General features: G+C 36.0%; 1 protein-coding gene across 2 annotated transcripts in view; it reads left to right on the plus strand.

Annotated features, from left to right (window-relative positions):
* Positions 1-14,920, plus strand: part of LOC149813717 (uncharacterized) — a 75,897-nt gene extending 60,977 nt beyond the window's left edge. The window contains exons 7-8 of one of the 2 annotated variants that reach the window (XM_089991520.1): positions 13,841-14,045; positions 14,130-14,920. In XM_089991520.1, coding sequence (XP_089847646.1) covers positions 13,841-14,045; positions 14,130-14,677 — 753 coding nt within the window. In that variant the 3' untranslated portion in view covers positions 14,678-14,920. Of the gene's footprint in view, positions 1-13,840; positions 14,046-14,129 lie in introns of those variants that run through there. The other variant, XM_089991521.1, reaches the window with a different exon arrangement.
* The last annotated feature ends 418 nt before the right edge of the window (positions 14,921-15,338 follow it).

A 15,338-nucleotide genomic window follows, 5' to 3' on the forward strand; every position in this document is an offset into this window, starting at 1 on the left:
ATTTTGTAATGCATAAATAAAATCAACACAAGTAGAGCAACATATGCTCCTGGCCTACATGGCACACAATGGTTCACATCTGACCACCAAAGCATAACAAAAGTGATTTATGCATCTTTTGCAAAATTTTAGTGAACGTGGAAGACATACCTTGTTTAAAACATGTTCATAATGCATAACTAATTAAATATATAAACAAATCGGCAAGCGTGCAACCCACATGAATGTCAGCCTATACGTTGCAAACTTGTTTAATGTACATAGTATGAAACTTAGCAAATTCTGATAAATTTGCAAACCCAACGCACTAGCAAATCTGGTCTGATTGCAAGCACAACACATATCTGCCAATTTGATCTGATTGCTCGTACTCAACATATCGGCAGTTTGATGAGATTGCACAAACATAAACATTGGCAAATCTGATCAGATTGCACACACACAACATTGGCAAATCTAATCAGAAGGTACAAGTTAACACATTGCCAAACCTAATCAGATTGCACAAGCACAAGACATTGGCAAATCTGATCAGAATGCACATGCACACACATCGGCAGTATGATATTGCACATGTACACACATCGACAGTCTGATCAGATTGCACATTCATACACATTAGCAGTCCGATCAGATTGCACATACATACACAGACAATCTGATCAAATTGCACATGCACAACTAAATCAGTGTCATATCTGATTAGCTCATACACACGACACAGTGCAGATCTGATCAGATTGCATACACACAACCCAATGACAGATCTGATCAGATTGCACACACACAACATAGTGTAGGTCTGATCAGATCTCACACATGCAACATAATGCAGGTCTGATCATGGCATCGAAAAAATAACATATTGGCGGATCTAATAGCAACATAAAAAATATCATATTTGCAGATATGTTAATAACATCAAAACAACACATTTGCACATCATCAAAACAACATATTTGTAGATTTGCATCAAAAACAACATATTTGTAGATCTGCCAACTGTTAAAATGTAAAAAATATATATATATAATAATATTCATATTATTATTATATATATATTTATGTATTTTTATTTTTATTTTTATTTTTCTATATTTTTTGCTATTTTCTTTTTAGCTTTTTGAGAGTCTAGTTCTAATAGAACTAGACTTACAATATTAGTTAAGTTCCACTTGGAACTTAACTAATAATGTAACCGTTGGACTAGTCCAACGGTTACAAGGAGAGCTCCTTAAGAGCTCTCCTCTCCCACTTGTATATAAAGGGGTGCATCCCCTCTTGTATTTTATTCCAATGCTTCTTAAGCATTTGGTGTTTCATATCAATAAAGAATATTTTTTATTTCCTTTGTTTTCCATTATACCCTTTTTAAGGGTTATGCTTTAGTGTCTTTTTAGACACCTTGTGCGGATCTAAGTTCGTGTTTGGAAGATCCTCATTTCATTTCATGGTATCAAAGCGATGTTCATCCTACATCGTGAAGATTTATTGCCTCATTTTTTGTGCCAAGCTTGCAAAGGTGTTTTATCACCTTGGTTGGGGTTTTTAAAGCCCCTTTTGATGGAAGGAGAGAAAAGAAAGGCTCGTTGCATCAAAATATCGTGTTTGCTTTCTCTTACCCTCTCTTTCTCTTTCTTTATTTCTTTTTCTCCTTGTTTTATCACATTTGTAAAAGATGGATGATCAAGATAAAATCACCATCATACCCATGAAGTTAAACGACGCAAATTATGTAATGTGGGCTTCAATAGTGAAGCACCACATATGGGGAAAAGGGTTGTGGGGCATAGTAGATGGTTCTGATTCGGAACCTAAACTTGTTCTCACTAAAATAGAAGGTGATAAAGAAGTTCCCTTGACCGAAGGGAAAAAAAGCAAAGCCTTAGCCAACTATGAAAAGAGTTAGAAAGAACGGAGAATAGAGCATGCTAAAATTATGTCATGGCTAATCAATAGCGTTGACATAAAGAAATGTTCTAGCCTTGCCAAGTTTGAGCATGCCGACAAGGCATGAGAATATCTCAAAAATATGTATTCCCTAAAAGATATTGCACATGTGTACAATCTTCAAGAAAGGGTTAGATCAGTGACCCAAGGTGACAAAACTATACGAGAATACTATAATGAATTATCCGAACTTTGGGGTGAATTGGTTATTCTAGAGCAAAAATAACATTGTCCAGAAGATATTGAGCTTCGACAAAAACAACTTGATATGGAGCATTTTTATCAATTTGTAAACGGTCTAAGACCGGAATTCGAGTCAACGAAATCGACTCTTCTTCATCGAGGAAAAGTTTCCTCTATTGTCGACACTATAGATGAATTAACTATGAAGGAAAACAAAATCAAGAAATATACTCTAAAGGCTGAAGATGATTCTGTTCTTGCTGTATCCAGACCAAGGAATTATGTACGATCATATAGACTTTAACCGCCAAAGTGGTGATTATGACAAGAAAAATGTTATTCGCCATCATTGTCGTGAATCGTGACACTACAGGCCTCAGTGTCCTAAGCTTAGAGCTTAGAGAAAAGAGAGTTGTGATTGCTGGATTGGAGCCCAAAGATCAAGATGCACCAGTCTCTATGGCCCAACTAATGGAGATTCTCCAACCTCTCATCGAAGGAGCTTCCTCTTCATTAGAAGCTTCAACTGGGGCAACTACTTCATCTTTTTTCGATTCAGGTAACTTCCCTTGGCTTCTTGACTCTGGTGTTTCATTTCATATGACCCTAAATAATAAAAGTTTATCCGAATGTGTTAAAAATAAAACAAGTGTGTCAAAAGTTTTTACAGCTGATGAAACTTCTTTTAAAATAGAAGGAATAGGAAATTTTGAAAAAATCTATAAAATTGAGAAATTTTTTGTTCCAGAAGTAAGATTTATTCCCAAACTAAATTTAACTCTATTATCCGTTTCTCAAATATCTGACCATGGTTGTAATATTTTCTTTTCTTCTCATGGTTGTTGGGTACATGATCGTCAGTCAAGAAAGTTAATTGGGGAAGGCCATAGAGAAGGAGGACTCTATTACATGGATTTTTTTGAAATGCCAAAGAAAGCTTTTTGTTATAACATTTAGAAAAATGAGTTGGAGTTGTGGCACAAAAGACTCGGTCATCCTCATTAGCCAAAATTCAACATTTTCCAAATCTAAAAAAATTTTGTGATTATGAAACATTTACTTGTAAAGATTGTATTCTTGGCAAAATGAAAAGATTACCATTTCAGGATAGAACTTTTGTTACTTCACTCGGATGTTTGGGGTCGTGCACCAATAATTTCTAAAGGAGGATTTGCTTATTATGTTATCTTTGTCGATGATTATTCCAAACATACATGGATTTACTTTCTAAAACATAAGTTTGAAGTATTTTCATACTTTCAAACATTTCATAATATGGTTAAAAACAAGTTTCAAAATGATATTTCCATCTTTCGCACAGATTCAGGGAGAGAATTTTTGTCCACAGCTTTTAAAAATTACCTTAACTTGCATGGCATCACAGATCAAAGGTTTTGTCCATATACACCCCAACAAAATGGGCTGGCAAAACGAAAACATCGTCATATTATGGAAACCACTATGACTCTATTAATAGCAAATCAAGTCCCAAAAGATTTTTGGGCAGAAGTTGCCTTGACTGCCACCTATCTCATTAATCGAATGCCTTCTTCTTCTTTGCAAAATATAACACCAATCGAAAAACTTGTGAATCTTTCTCCAGATTACTCTATACTGAGAGTATTTGGATGAAAATGTTTCATATTTACGGAAAAAATGATAAAATTTCTTTTCATGCGATTCCTTATGCCTTATTAGGATATGCTGAAAATAAAAAAGGATATAGGTGTTTTGACTTCAAAAATAATAAGTTATATGTATCAAGAAATATTTCTTTTCTAGAAAAAGAGAGCTTTGATTTTGAAAAACCAAAGGAAGTCAGAGTACTCCTTTTTGTTAGATCTAACATCAAAATCTGATGAATATGATCATGACTATAACTTTGATGATGATCAAGGTATTATTGACCTTGATTACAATGTTGACAATGAAGTTCATAGAGATACTAGTGTACAATATTTAAGATGACGAGAGCCTAATCTTCCATGTGCACTTGAAAGATATTCTGAAATTCCAACCAGAAGGTCATCCCGAGTCTCAAGGCCTCCAGGAAAATTTGTGTCATACGAATCTTTCTCTCCCACATATAGGGCAATTATTGCATTAATTCACTCATATGAAGAATCATCTTCATACTATCAAGTAAATAATGATGTCAAATGGGTAGAAACCATGAAAACTGAGTTAGATGCACTTGAAAAGACTTCTAAATCGTCTATTCAAGACCTTCCACTTGGAAAGAAACCTATAGGATGTCGATAGGTTTACAAAGCTAAAACTAGGAGTGATGGTACTCTTGAAAGATATAAAGCCGGTCTTGTGGCCAAAGGTTATGTCCAAGAATATGACATTGACTACGAAGAAACATTTGCCCCTGTTGCTCGTATGACAACAGTCAGAACCTTAATTGCCTTAGCTTCCATAAAAAAATGGTCCATATTTCAGATGGACATCAAAAATGTATTTCTAAATTGAAACCTAATTGAAGAAGTGTACATGGAAGCCCTTCCTAGTCTCAATCTTCCTAAGGGTAAAGTCCTTCACTTGGAAAAAGCTCTTTATGGCCTTAAGCAAGCACCCAAAGCATGGTATGACAGGTTTAGTCATGTTATGATTGATATTGGTTTTCACTTCTGTTTAATTGACACTGCTTTGTTTATTAAGAGTTCTGATGCAGAGATCATTGTGCTTCTTCTACACGTAGATGATATGATCATCACTGGAAGCGACAAACAGGGAATTGAAAACATTAAAAACCTTCTTAAATCTCATTTTGAAATGACTGATTTAAGTTTATTAAGATATTTCTTAGGTATTGAAGTTGCTTACTCTCCTAAGGGTTATCTACTATCTCAAACTAAATTTGCTTCTGATATTGTTTTCAGGTCTGACATTACCGATGACAAGAAAGTAGATACTCCAGAAGTTGTCAATGTAAAAATGAAGATTGATGATGGAGAACTCCTTGAAGACCCTTCTCCTTACAGACAGCTAGTCGGAGTTCTTTCCTATCTATCAATTACCAGACCAGACATAGCACATGTTGTGCACACAACAAGTCAGTTTCAGCATGCTCCCACATCTGTTCATATGGAAGCAGTTTTGCGTATCATCAAATACCTCAAGACCTTTCTTTCGAGAGGGCTCTTTTTGTCTTTTACTTCCTCACTTGATTTAATTGCATACACTGATGCTGATTGAGGAGGTGATTCCAACAACCGACACTCAACCACTGTTTTTTGTGTCTTTTTAGGTGAATCTTTGATATCGTGGAGATGCAAAAAGCAGCAGAATGTCTCTCTCTTGTCCACAGAAGTTGAATAGCCATAACAACCACAACTATGGAAGTAGTTTGGCTCAGACGCCTGCTTGCTGATATGAGAGCAGAAGCAACACAAGCTTCACATATGTGTTGCGACAACAAAAGTGCGATCTACATTGCAAGCATCAGAACATTTCATGAACGTACCAACCACATTGAAATGGATTGTCACTACGTCAGGGAAAAATATCTACATGGGACAATTGATCTGCCATATGTTACCTCAGAATATCAGTTAGCAGACTTCTTTACAAAGCCTCTCGCTGCTCTCAAATTTCACTTCCTCTTAGACAAACTTTAGCTCATTGTACCGTAAGTTTGAGGGGGTGTTAAAATGTATTATATATATAATAATAATAATATTCATATTATTATTAATATATATATATTTATATTTATGTAATTTTATTTTATTTTTCTATATTTTTTTGCTATTTTCTTTTTAGCTTTTTGAGAGTCTAGTTCTAATAGAACTAGACTTACATTATTAGTTAAGTTTCACTTGGAACCAGTGTTATTAAAAACGCGCCTCAAGGCGCAAAAAGCGCGCCTCGCCTCAAGGCGAGGGGCTTTATGCCTTGAGGCGCATGAATAAAGCGCAAAAACTCTAAGGCGTGCGCCTCATACGCCTCGAGGCGCGCCTCAAAATGAAGCGTACACGCCTTTACTCCTTTACTGCTTTTGGTCAAATTAGGGTCAAAGCCCTAATTTGACTAAAAGTTGGGGTATAAACAAAGAGGGCCCGACCCTAATTAGGGTTTTATTTTTGCATTCTGTTTCTCTCTCTCTCTCTCTCACGCAGCTTCTCTCTCTCGTCATTCACACGAAGGCTCCCTCTCTCTCGTGGTTGAGCCCAGAAAATAGGTACGTTCTCTCTCTCGTCTCGTCTCTCACATGCATGTACTCTCTCTCGTCTCTCATGTATGTGACTGTGTGTATCACGCAGCTTCTCTCTCTCGTTGTTCACACGCAGGCTCTCTCTCGTGGTTGAGCCCAGAAAATAGGTATGTTGTCTCTCATCTCTCACAAAAAAAATCTATGATATGCCAACATAATGATGGTAGCCACTAGCCAGCATTACGAAAACAATTATAAATTCTGAGAAAAATGTTGGCAAGCAACCAGCAATTAGACCGCCCCATGCCAAGAAATCAGCTACCAGCTGTTTTTCATAAGACCAAAGCAAGAAAGTCTTGGATCACCATCCTGCAAGTAAAAATAAAAATATAAGCTGAAACACAGCCACAGCCATGTGTGCGTGCATGTGTGCATGCCCCACTAATGTTCTCAGGAAATTCTTGACAGGAGAGTATTTAGGGATAAAACTCATTTCTCCTGGAAAATATTGTGAGCAAGTCGTGAAGCTGTCTGTGCACCTGTGCATGCTCCACTAATGTTGGTCTCAAGAAATTCGTAGGGAGATTTTAAAATTCACTTCTCCTAGAGAAAAAAATTGCGAACAAATCAATGATGCTGTACAGGGACTCTGCAAGCTATAAACAAAGTCCAAAATTTCCAGCTATTTCCAGACTCTTCCAGTTGAGAGAAGGGCACGTTCTCTCAATTAAACAACTCAAACTAAATGGGACCAACAAACTTTTCTAATACAGGATTCTTGCTGCACTTGAGACAAGCGTACGTTATTTCCTGATCAAAGAGAACTCTGTATGCATTGAGATCATGATACAATGGATGACCTTCACTACTACAATATTCCAAAGCCTCGCCCATATAAAGAGCAACTCGTAGGCGCATAGCCCACTCAATTGTCTGTGTTTCCCCTAAAACAAAACAAACAAACAATCATGAGAGAGCATTAGAGATGAAAACCATCTTGAAGATAAACTCATTAATAGAGTTCTAAAACCAAGAGAATACAACAAATATCACAGACACATACACACACACAAAATTAACATTGCAGTGCCTAAAATCTGTGTACTTTTGTATAGTCCTGCGGTACACAAATATTGAAATTTATGCTTGACATCACAAGTGGGAAAAGATCACTGAGTATACAAACCAAATTGACATGGATTTAGAATAGGGATAATAAATAAACACGAAATTTTGAAATTAATTAAATATCCTAATACACACTTTTAATTATGGTTATTTAAGCCATTGAATTTATCAAAGCACATTAATCATTGAAATATCAAAAACTATGGAAACATAAAAAGAAGCAACAGAAGTTGCTGCAGGAAGAAATATGCTCTTTAAAATGACTGACTTCTTGAAGTAAGATTCTAACCTGACATCTAGGTTTCCTTCCAATCGTAAGAGAACAAATAAACAGACATCAGTTTGCTTATTTGTAGGAAACTTGAGCTTATGCTTCCTAAATCCTAGTTATTGGAGCTCATGCCTGTACTCTCTCTCGTCTCTCACAAAAAAATTCTAGGTTATATGATCAACATACTGTTACTCTGTCTCAAGTTTGCATTCTCTGTTTTATTATTTAAATATGTTGATTCATGTTGGACTGTTACTCCCTCTGATCTTTTAAGCTGATTTTTATATTGAATTTAGATGGGAGATAAATACTTTCTATCTCCCCCTTTTAGTTTTTCCATGGGTTCTTTCTTTCTTCTTACTTCTTTTCTTGATGCTACTTTTTACTCTCATTTTGAAGAGTTTGAGTTGTAATTATGAATGTTAACACTTTCATTTTGAAGAGTTTTGGATAAATATATTAACATTTGGTTGTTAATGTTAACATGCATTCTCTAATTATGACATGATGTTGCTAGTTGCATTTTGTTGTTAATGTTAATTTTTTATTGAATGATTGCTCATATTTTATTTCTTAGATACTTACATAGATCAAGTTGTTGCATTTGTTACTTTTACATGTTAATCTCATATTTTTTTCATATTTATTTGAGATTTTTTATTTTTTGTTGGTTGTTGCTTCATCAATAAAGCATTTCTTATTTATTTATAATGTTACATAATTTTTATAGTTTTTTTTTAAGTTTTAATAAAAAAATTTTTGAGGCTTACGCTTTGCGCCTCGAGGCTTACGCCTCGCCTCAGATTTTGGTGGAGCGCCTCGCTACGCCTCAACGCTTTTCACAACACTGCTTGGAACTTAACTAATAATGTAACCGTTTAAACTAGTCCAACGGTTACATTTATAACCATTGGACTAGTCCAACGGTTACAAGGAGAGCTCCTTAAGACCTCTCCTCTCCCACTTGTATATAAAGGGGTGCATCCCCTCTTGTATTTTATTTCAATGTTTCTTAATCCTTTGGTGTTTCATATCAATAAAGAATATTTTTTATTTCTTCTTTTATTTTCCATTATACCTTTTTTAAGGGTTATGCTTTAGTGTTTTTTTAGACAACTTCTTGTGCGGATCTAAGTTCGTGTTTGGAAGATCCTCATTTCATTTCACTAACATAAAAAACAACATATTTGGCATGTCTGGTCAGACTGCACACATGCAACATATAAGCAAGTCTGATCAGACTGCACACACATAGGATAAAGGCAGATCTGATCTTGTTTGCTTAGATGCTGAAATCGGCAAAGCAAATCAGATCAAAACCGATCTAATATATACATACATATATATATATATATATATATATATATTGAACATGAAAGAAATCATCAAATCAATATCTATGAGAATAAAAAACCATGATATTTTAAAACTTAATGTTTAAGGAAATCGAAACAAAAAAAATAAATTTTCCATCTAAACTTACATATAAAGTTAGTTTACACCTAAGTCACACGGACTCGGCTAGGGAGGTGCTGCACCTGAGTCGACATGCCCCGACACGGGTGCGGACACGGATGCGGCTTCGGACTCGGCCTGGACTCGGTCAACACCGAGTCGGACTCGTCCACATTTTGGACTCAGTCAACTTTGACTGAGTCCAAAAATATCCATTTGTCCCTAAAAAAGTGATTTTTTTTTATATTTTTTATTTAAAAAAATATATATAAAGAGTCACAGTGCACAGTGGACTGTGTTGCAGTCACAGACACAGTCACAGACTGTGTTGTGTCTGTGCACTTTTTTAAAAAATAATAATAATAATTGTGACTGTGCACAGACACAGTCACAGACTGTGTTGTGTCTGTGCACTTTTTAAAAAAATTATATATATATATATATATATATATAGCCGAGTCTCCGTGTCCAAAAATTTTAAAATTGCGCCGCACCCGTGTCGCACCCGCACCCATGTGACATAGGTTTACACGTATTTCTTCCCGTACGAACTTAGAGAGAAAACCGTACTTTAATCATAGCATAGAAAGATCGGAAAAATCGATGGTTGTATGATGAAAAAACTGGATTTTCTTCTTTCCTTCCCTTTCTCTCTTTCTTCTCTCTTTTCTTTCCTCTCCTTTTTTTTACTTTCCCGTCTTTGTTTCTCTCTCCCTCCCACGAGTTTGGGACTCTTTCTCTCTATATCTCTCTCCCCTTCTCTCTAGAATCACGATTTCTAGAGAGAGAGGAGTCCAACCCCTTTTTATATCTATTATCCCTCTTATTTTTATTTTCTTTTTTCTAATTAGATTCTTATCTAGAAGAGGATGGTGTCCTCTCTAGATGACATAGCATAAGTAGAGTTCTACATCATGTAGAACTCTATATTATCCTCTAAATTATTCATTTTTAATTAATTATTTAATTTATTATTTAATTATTAAATATTATATTCTAAGAATATTCCAGAGGGTGTCGCCCCCCTCTGGAAGTCTTCCTAGTAGAGTTCTACTCTACGTGCCCAATTTAAATTTTAAATTGATTTTAAAGTTTAAATTGGCTATGGATGGATTTCGGATCTAGATTTGGATCCAAGATCCAAAATCCATATGGATCCTATCCGGATCATATTCTAGTTAATATATTTTATTTAATATTTAATTATTAAATATTATATTCTAAGAATATCGCAGAGGGTGTCGCCCCCTCTATAAGTCTTCCTAGAGTAGAGTTCTACTCTACCTGCCCAATTTAAATTTTAAATTGATTTTAAAGTTTTAAATTGGTTATGGATAGATTCAAGATCCAAGATCTAAAATCCATATGGATCCTATCTGGACCAGATCTTAGTTAATATGGGTCATGGTTTGGGTCCAGATCCATATTAACTTAGATCAAAGAGAGCGGATCTAGTCCGATCCAAACTAAAGCAAAAATAGAGGCAGGTCATTTTTGAAAAATGTGATTTTCGGGTCAACTGTAACTTGATTTCAGAAAATCAGGACACCAACGTGCTCAGAATTACGAGATGCATATAACGGTATACATACCTGATTTTTCCCTCCGAATTTCTCTTGAACTTAACTTGAATTTCGCTCGATTTTCGCTCAAATTTAAAGGTTAAAAACAAAAATTTTCTCAAATAATAATTTGCTCATCTTGGTCTTGTCAGTGGGCCCTGTGCCACACCCAGACCCAGTTGATGTCATCTATTTTTAACTATATTTTTCATGATTTTTATCATTTTAATTAAATATATATTTAAAATTTCATATTTTTCGAAATAAAAAATCATGAAAAAATATGCGATATTACAAGATGTGATCTACGTATATGGTTTAGTAGAAACTTGCCCTTGGATCATGTTTTTCTGACATGTCAGACTTCCCACGGTTTGAAAAATCAATGGCCTACAAATACAATATATTGTATTTTCACTCCTTAAAGAATCATACTTTTATATTGAAAAAATACTAACTGAGGGTTGATCTCTACTATTTTGACCATACTGAACACATCCATGGGTCGGATTTGGTCAACATGACCTGATGTATGAGTTTCAATGAGGGGGTTTGGAACCCACATATAGCCAATATTCTCTCATATATAAAATAAGTACGCAAAAATAAAATAGTACAGGAACTAATTATTCTAGAATGAATCATGATTTTGTTCATATATTAATGTAGTAGTAATCTTTGTGGCTATTTAGCTGTTCAAGTACACATTTATAATCCTCGTATCCTATGTCATAGGGATTCGGCCAACAGGGTGCCGCACCCGCGTCGACACGATGCGGGTGCGGTCAACCGGACCCTGGGTGTGGTCAATGCACCTAGGGTCAAAAATGTCTAATGTTTGGACTTAAAAAACATGAAGCCCAATAAAAAAGCTTGATAGGAGGATTATGGCAATTTTTTTTTGCCCTAATCCTCCCGACCACTCCTTCCAACCTCACTGTGCGATGACCCAACCCCGACGCCGGCAATGACCTAACGCCGGCGACGACCAGTCTCCCTACCCCGACACCGGCAACGACCAGTCTCCCTACCCCGACGCCAGCGACGACCTTGAGCGACACTGTCCGGTACACATTCTTTCTCTCTCTCTCTCATTCTCTCCTTCAATCTCTCTCATTTAGATGATGAAAAATCTGTATTTTAACTTTTTAAGATAATGCAACTTATAAGGACGGTGGTAAAGAGATTTGGGTCTGTGACTTAGATTTGGTCTTATCGGTAGCTTTTGGGTATGCAAATCAGATGGATTCAGGTCGTTTTTTAGTTAGTAAGCCTTTGAATGTGATTTGGGTGCCTAATATTGAGATTCAAGTGAGTTCTATTGATGGTTTGGGTGTTTTGTATTGGACGGTAACTGGTTCTTTATTCTATAGTCAAGTTTTGGTGTTGATGGTGTCTTGATATTACTGTAGGTAGTAATAATTGCCCACTGGCACCAGTATTGTGATATTTCTGCTGGCATTACCTATTGTAGCATTTTGGGTGGTGACTCTTGTGTGGTTCTTGTGGGTATCAATTTTGGCTTCCCATTGGTAGTGCTTATCGTTGAAGTTTTGCGGTGTTTGCTTGCCGTAACTGTGATTCAATTTTCTGTACTTTGTGCTTTGTGCAAGATTTTTGAATATTGTAATTGGTTGTTTGGTGAGTTATGGAGAAGAAGGAAACCATTCAAATCATTCCCATCAAACTTGATGGCACAAATTATGGCTGTTTGCTTGTTTTTTTTTTCTGTTAGCTATGTATATCTGTTGTTAACTGTTAAAACTTAAAAATTATATATATATATATATATATATATATATATATATATATATATATATATATATAATTTTTTATATTTTTGCCGCACCCCCGCACCCGCACCCATGTGACATATCTCGTATCTTAAGCAGGAGAACATTAGTCAATGCCTTATTGATGAGTCAAAATGTAGGAAGATTAAAGATTAAAAACCTATTGTTTGATAAACAAATTAATGAATGATTATCAATTCTCTTCAAAGTTTTAAAGTGCAATAACGTATCATTGTCAAAAAGATGTAAGTGTGCATCATTGTTAGTATCGATTGACATGTCACTTGTGCTTAAGTGATGCTGATAATATTGAAACCTCTATCTTAATTATAAAGCTGATGAGCATATCTCCTCCCTTCTGAATGTTTTAGATTCTATTTCTATCTATATGTTTCTGCATTTTTAGGACTGCTGGTGTTCGTTTGTTTAGCTCAAGCTGACGTTTTAGTGTGCCAATAACAATGTATAAGTTTAGAGCTTCATGCTGCTTTTGAAGCACTGGTAGAAAGTTCAAAATCAGCTTCTAAAACCCCTCACTTGGTGAACCTGTGTTCTGTTTTCAACTTGTAGTATGATTGTTAACGGGCTATATTTAACTTCTTTTGAATGACTACTAGGAAATGTTTTTGTAATTTTTCAGAACTAAAAATTAAGCAAGTCGGAAGTGCAAAGGCCTGCACTCTTTTGACACTTATTAGGTCAAAAGTGATTGGTTTCGAAAGTGACCACTTCTTTATGGGCTCCAAAAGTTTTGGAATGTCTTCATGGTGTTTGATAGTGAATACTGGTCAAAGTGATTGCACACTTGAGATTAATGCACAGGAAGTGATTTGCCTGTCTAGGTGCTCATGCAGGAGCCACCTGGACTTTTCCAAGGTTGAACAACTGCTAAACAAGCATAACCATGGGTATATGATATACATGCATGGAAATACGTAAAGAGGTGAAATGACATAAACACACCAAAAGATATAAAAATTCATCTGCAAGACTACTTGGGAAAAGTCTCTTTTCCTAATGAATCCAAAAGTGATCCATGATGAGCTGTATGAATCTGTTGATGATCCCCTACAGTGTGCTTCCATGTGAAGCTGTTTGTTTATCATTTTGTTTGCGTCCAAAATCCGTGTTTATTGCAATGCTGGTGAAAGAAGGGACTGCTGTTGCAGCCTGTTCAGAGAAAGTCGTTTTGCAACCTCTTGCATGCCAATTCAAGAAGGAAACAAAAACAATGTGTAGAAATTGATCTGAATGCTTCTTTCTCGGAAGTTCATTGGGTTTTTTTCCTTCACATTGTGTTCTTGAATTCTGTCTGATGTTCTCCTGTATGATGGAACAGATGCTAATGTCCGTCAAGGTAGAAAGGCTGGTAATATCTGCTATTCCTGATTTAATCGACACTTGGACCTCAGCATTTGGATTCAAACACATAGACGATTCTGATAAGGAGCTATTCAATAGCATTAACTTGATGGTATTTCCTGGAACAACATTACTAAAAAAGCTCTTGTTGCATAGTCAGTCTGTCGAATGCAAGCAAGCAGGTGATTTTCCATTACTTTCAAATTATGGCTGCTTTGGTTTGATTATTGGAGTACAATGGTTTTATCCTCTGGTTTGATGGACAGGAGCAGGAGGCAAGATGTCAACAGAACAATCTGAAGAAGTGGGGCATTCTGAGGACAACGCTGGTTTTGAACCCAGGGAACAAGCTGCTGAAAATTGCAATGCTAAAGGTGATATGTTGTTAGAGTCTCTTCACAAGAATCTGAAAGTTGAAGAAACTGGCTCATTGATGGAAGTTGCAAAAGCCCTAACAAATGTTTCAGGGCCATTCTCTCCTCAGACATGTGAACTGACAGATATTGTTTCTCATGTTGATGGTAAACCTGAAGCATGCAGAATACAAAATGAACCACTTGATAACATGGATGCTGATATGGAGATAACAGTTACAAACTTATCGTCTGTAGAATCTGTGCATGAGAATCTGCAACTCGAAGAAATATCTGACAATGGTTCATTGCTGGAAGCATCGAGAGTTCCAACAGATGTTTCAGGGTCATTCTCTCAGACATGTCCTGAAAGCACAGACATTACTTCTCATGTCGATGCTAAACTTGAAGCCTGCAGTATACAAAATGATGCACTGGATGATAATGTGCAGCTCTGTTGATATGGAGACAAGAGTTATGAAATTATCATGAAATAATTGTGATTGCTTTGGTGCTAGTCCAAATTATTTGGGACCTGTTACTTCTGGTTCTGTCCCTCACTCAGAAAATGAATCATCCAACTTGCTTAAAGTTGAATCTTCTGATAGCCCATCAGGCTTACCACATGCCCCACTGTTGTGTACATCAGAAGTATCCATTCATGAGGTTGCTAATGTGAAAGAAGATTGTGTTGCTTCAGCAAACATGGGTAATACTGGTGCGAGTATCCAAAAAAATGAAGGTTTAGAAGCAGCTCCAAGCAATTATACAACCACTTATGAGGGGATCTATGTTGAAAATGTTTGTGGATTGCCCTGAAGAAAATGATCTGAAATCACTTGGCGTTGAGGTAAGCTCAACTGAAAATGGCGAGGGTACATAATTCTTTTAGAGGAAGGGGGTGGAAAGTTTGCGTGATGGGTGTGGATGAGGATTATATGTCAGAGAACGTTTCTAAGAGTGAATCTCCTGTCCCACTTACAAAAGTTGATCTAAATACTTCATTACATTCCTCTTCTTTTGCTTCAGGAACTACTAATAAATCAGCAAAAATTATGGATTTAGTTCCTCCTACTACGAAGTCTCCTGATGAGTTACATGTAATAATCTCTGTATCAACGG

Source organism: Nuphar pumila, chromosome 16, assembly GCF_984573655.1.
Source record: "Nuphar pumila chromosome 16, dmNupPumi1.hap1.1, whole genome shotgun sequence".
Lineage (NCBI taxonomy): Eukaryota > Viridiplantae > Streptophyta > Magnoliopsida > Nymphaeales > Nymphaeaceae > Nuphar > Nuphar pumila.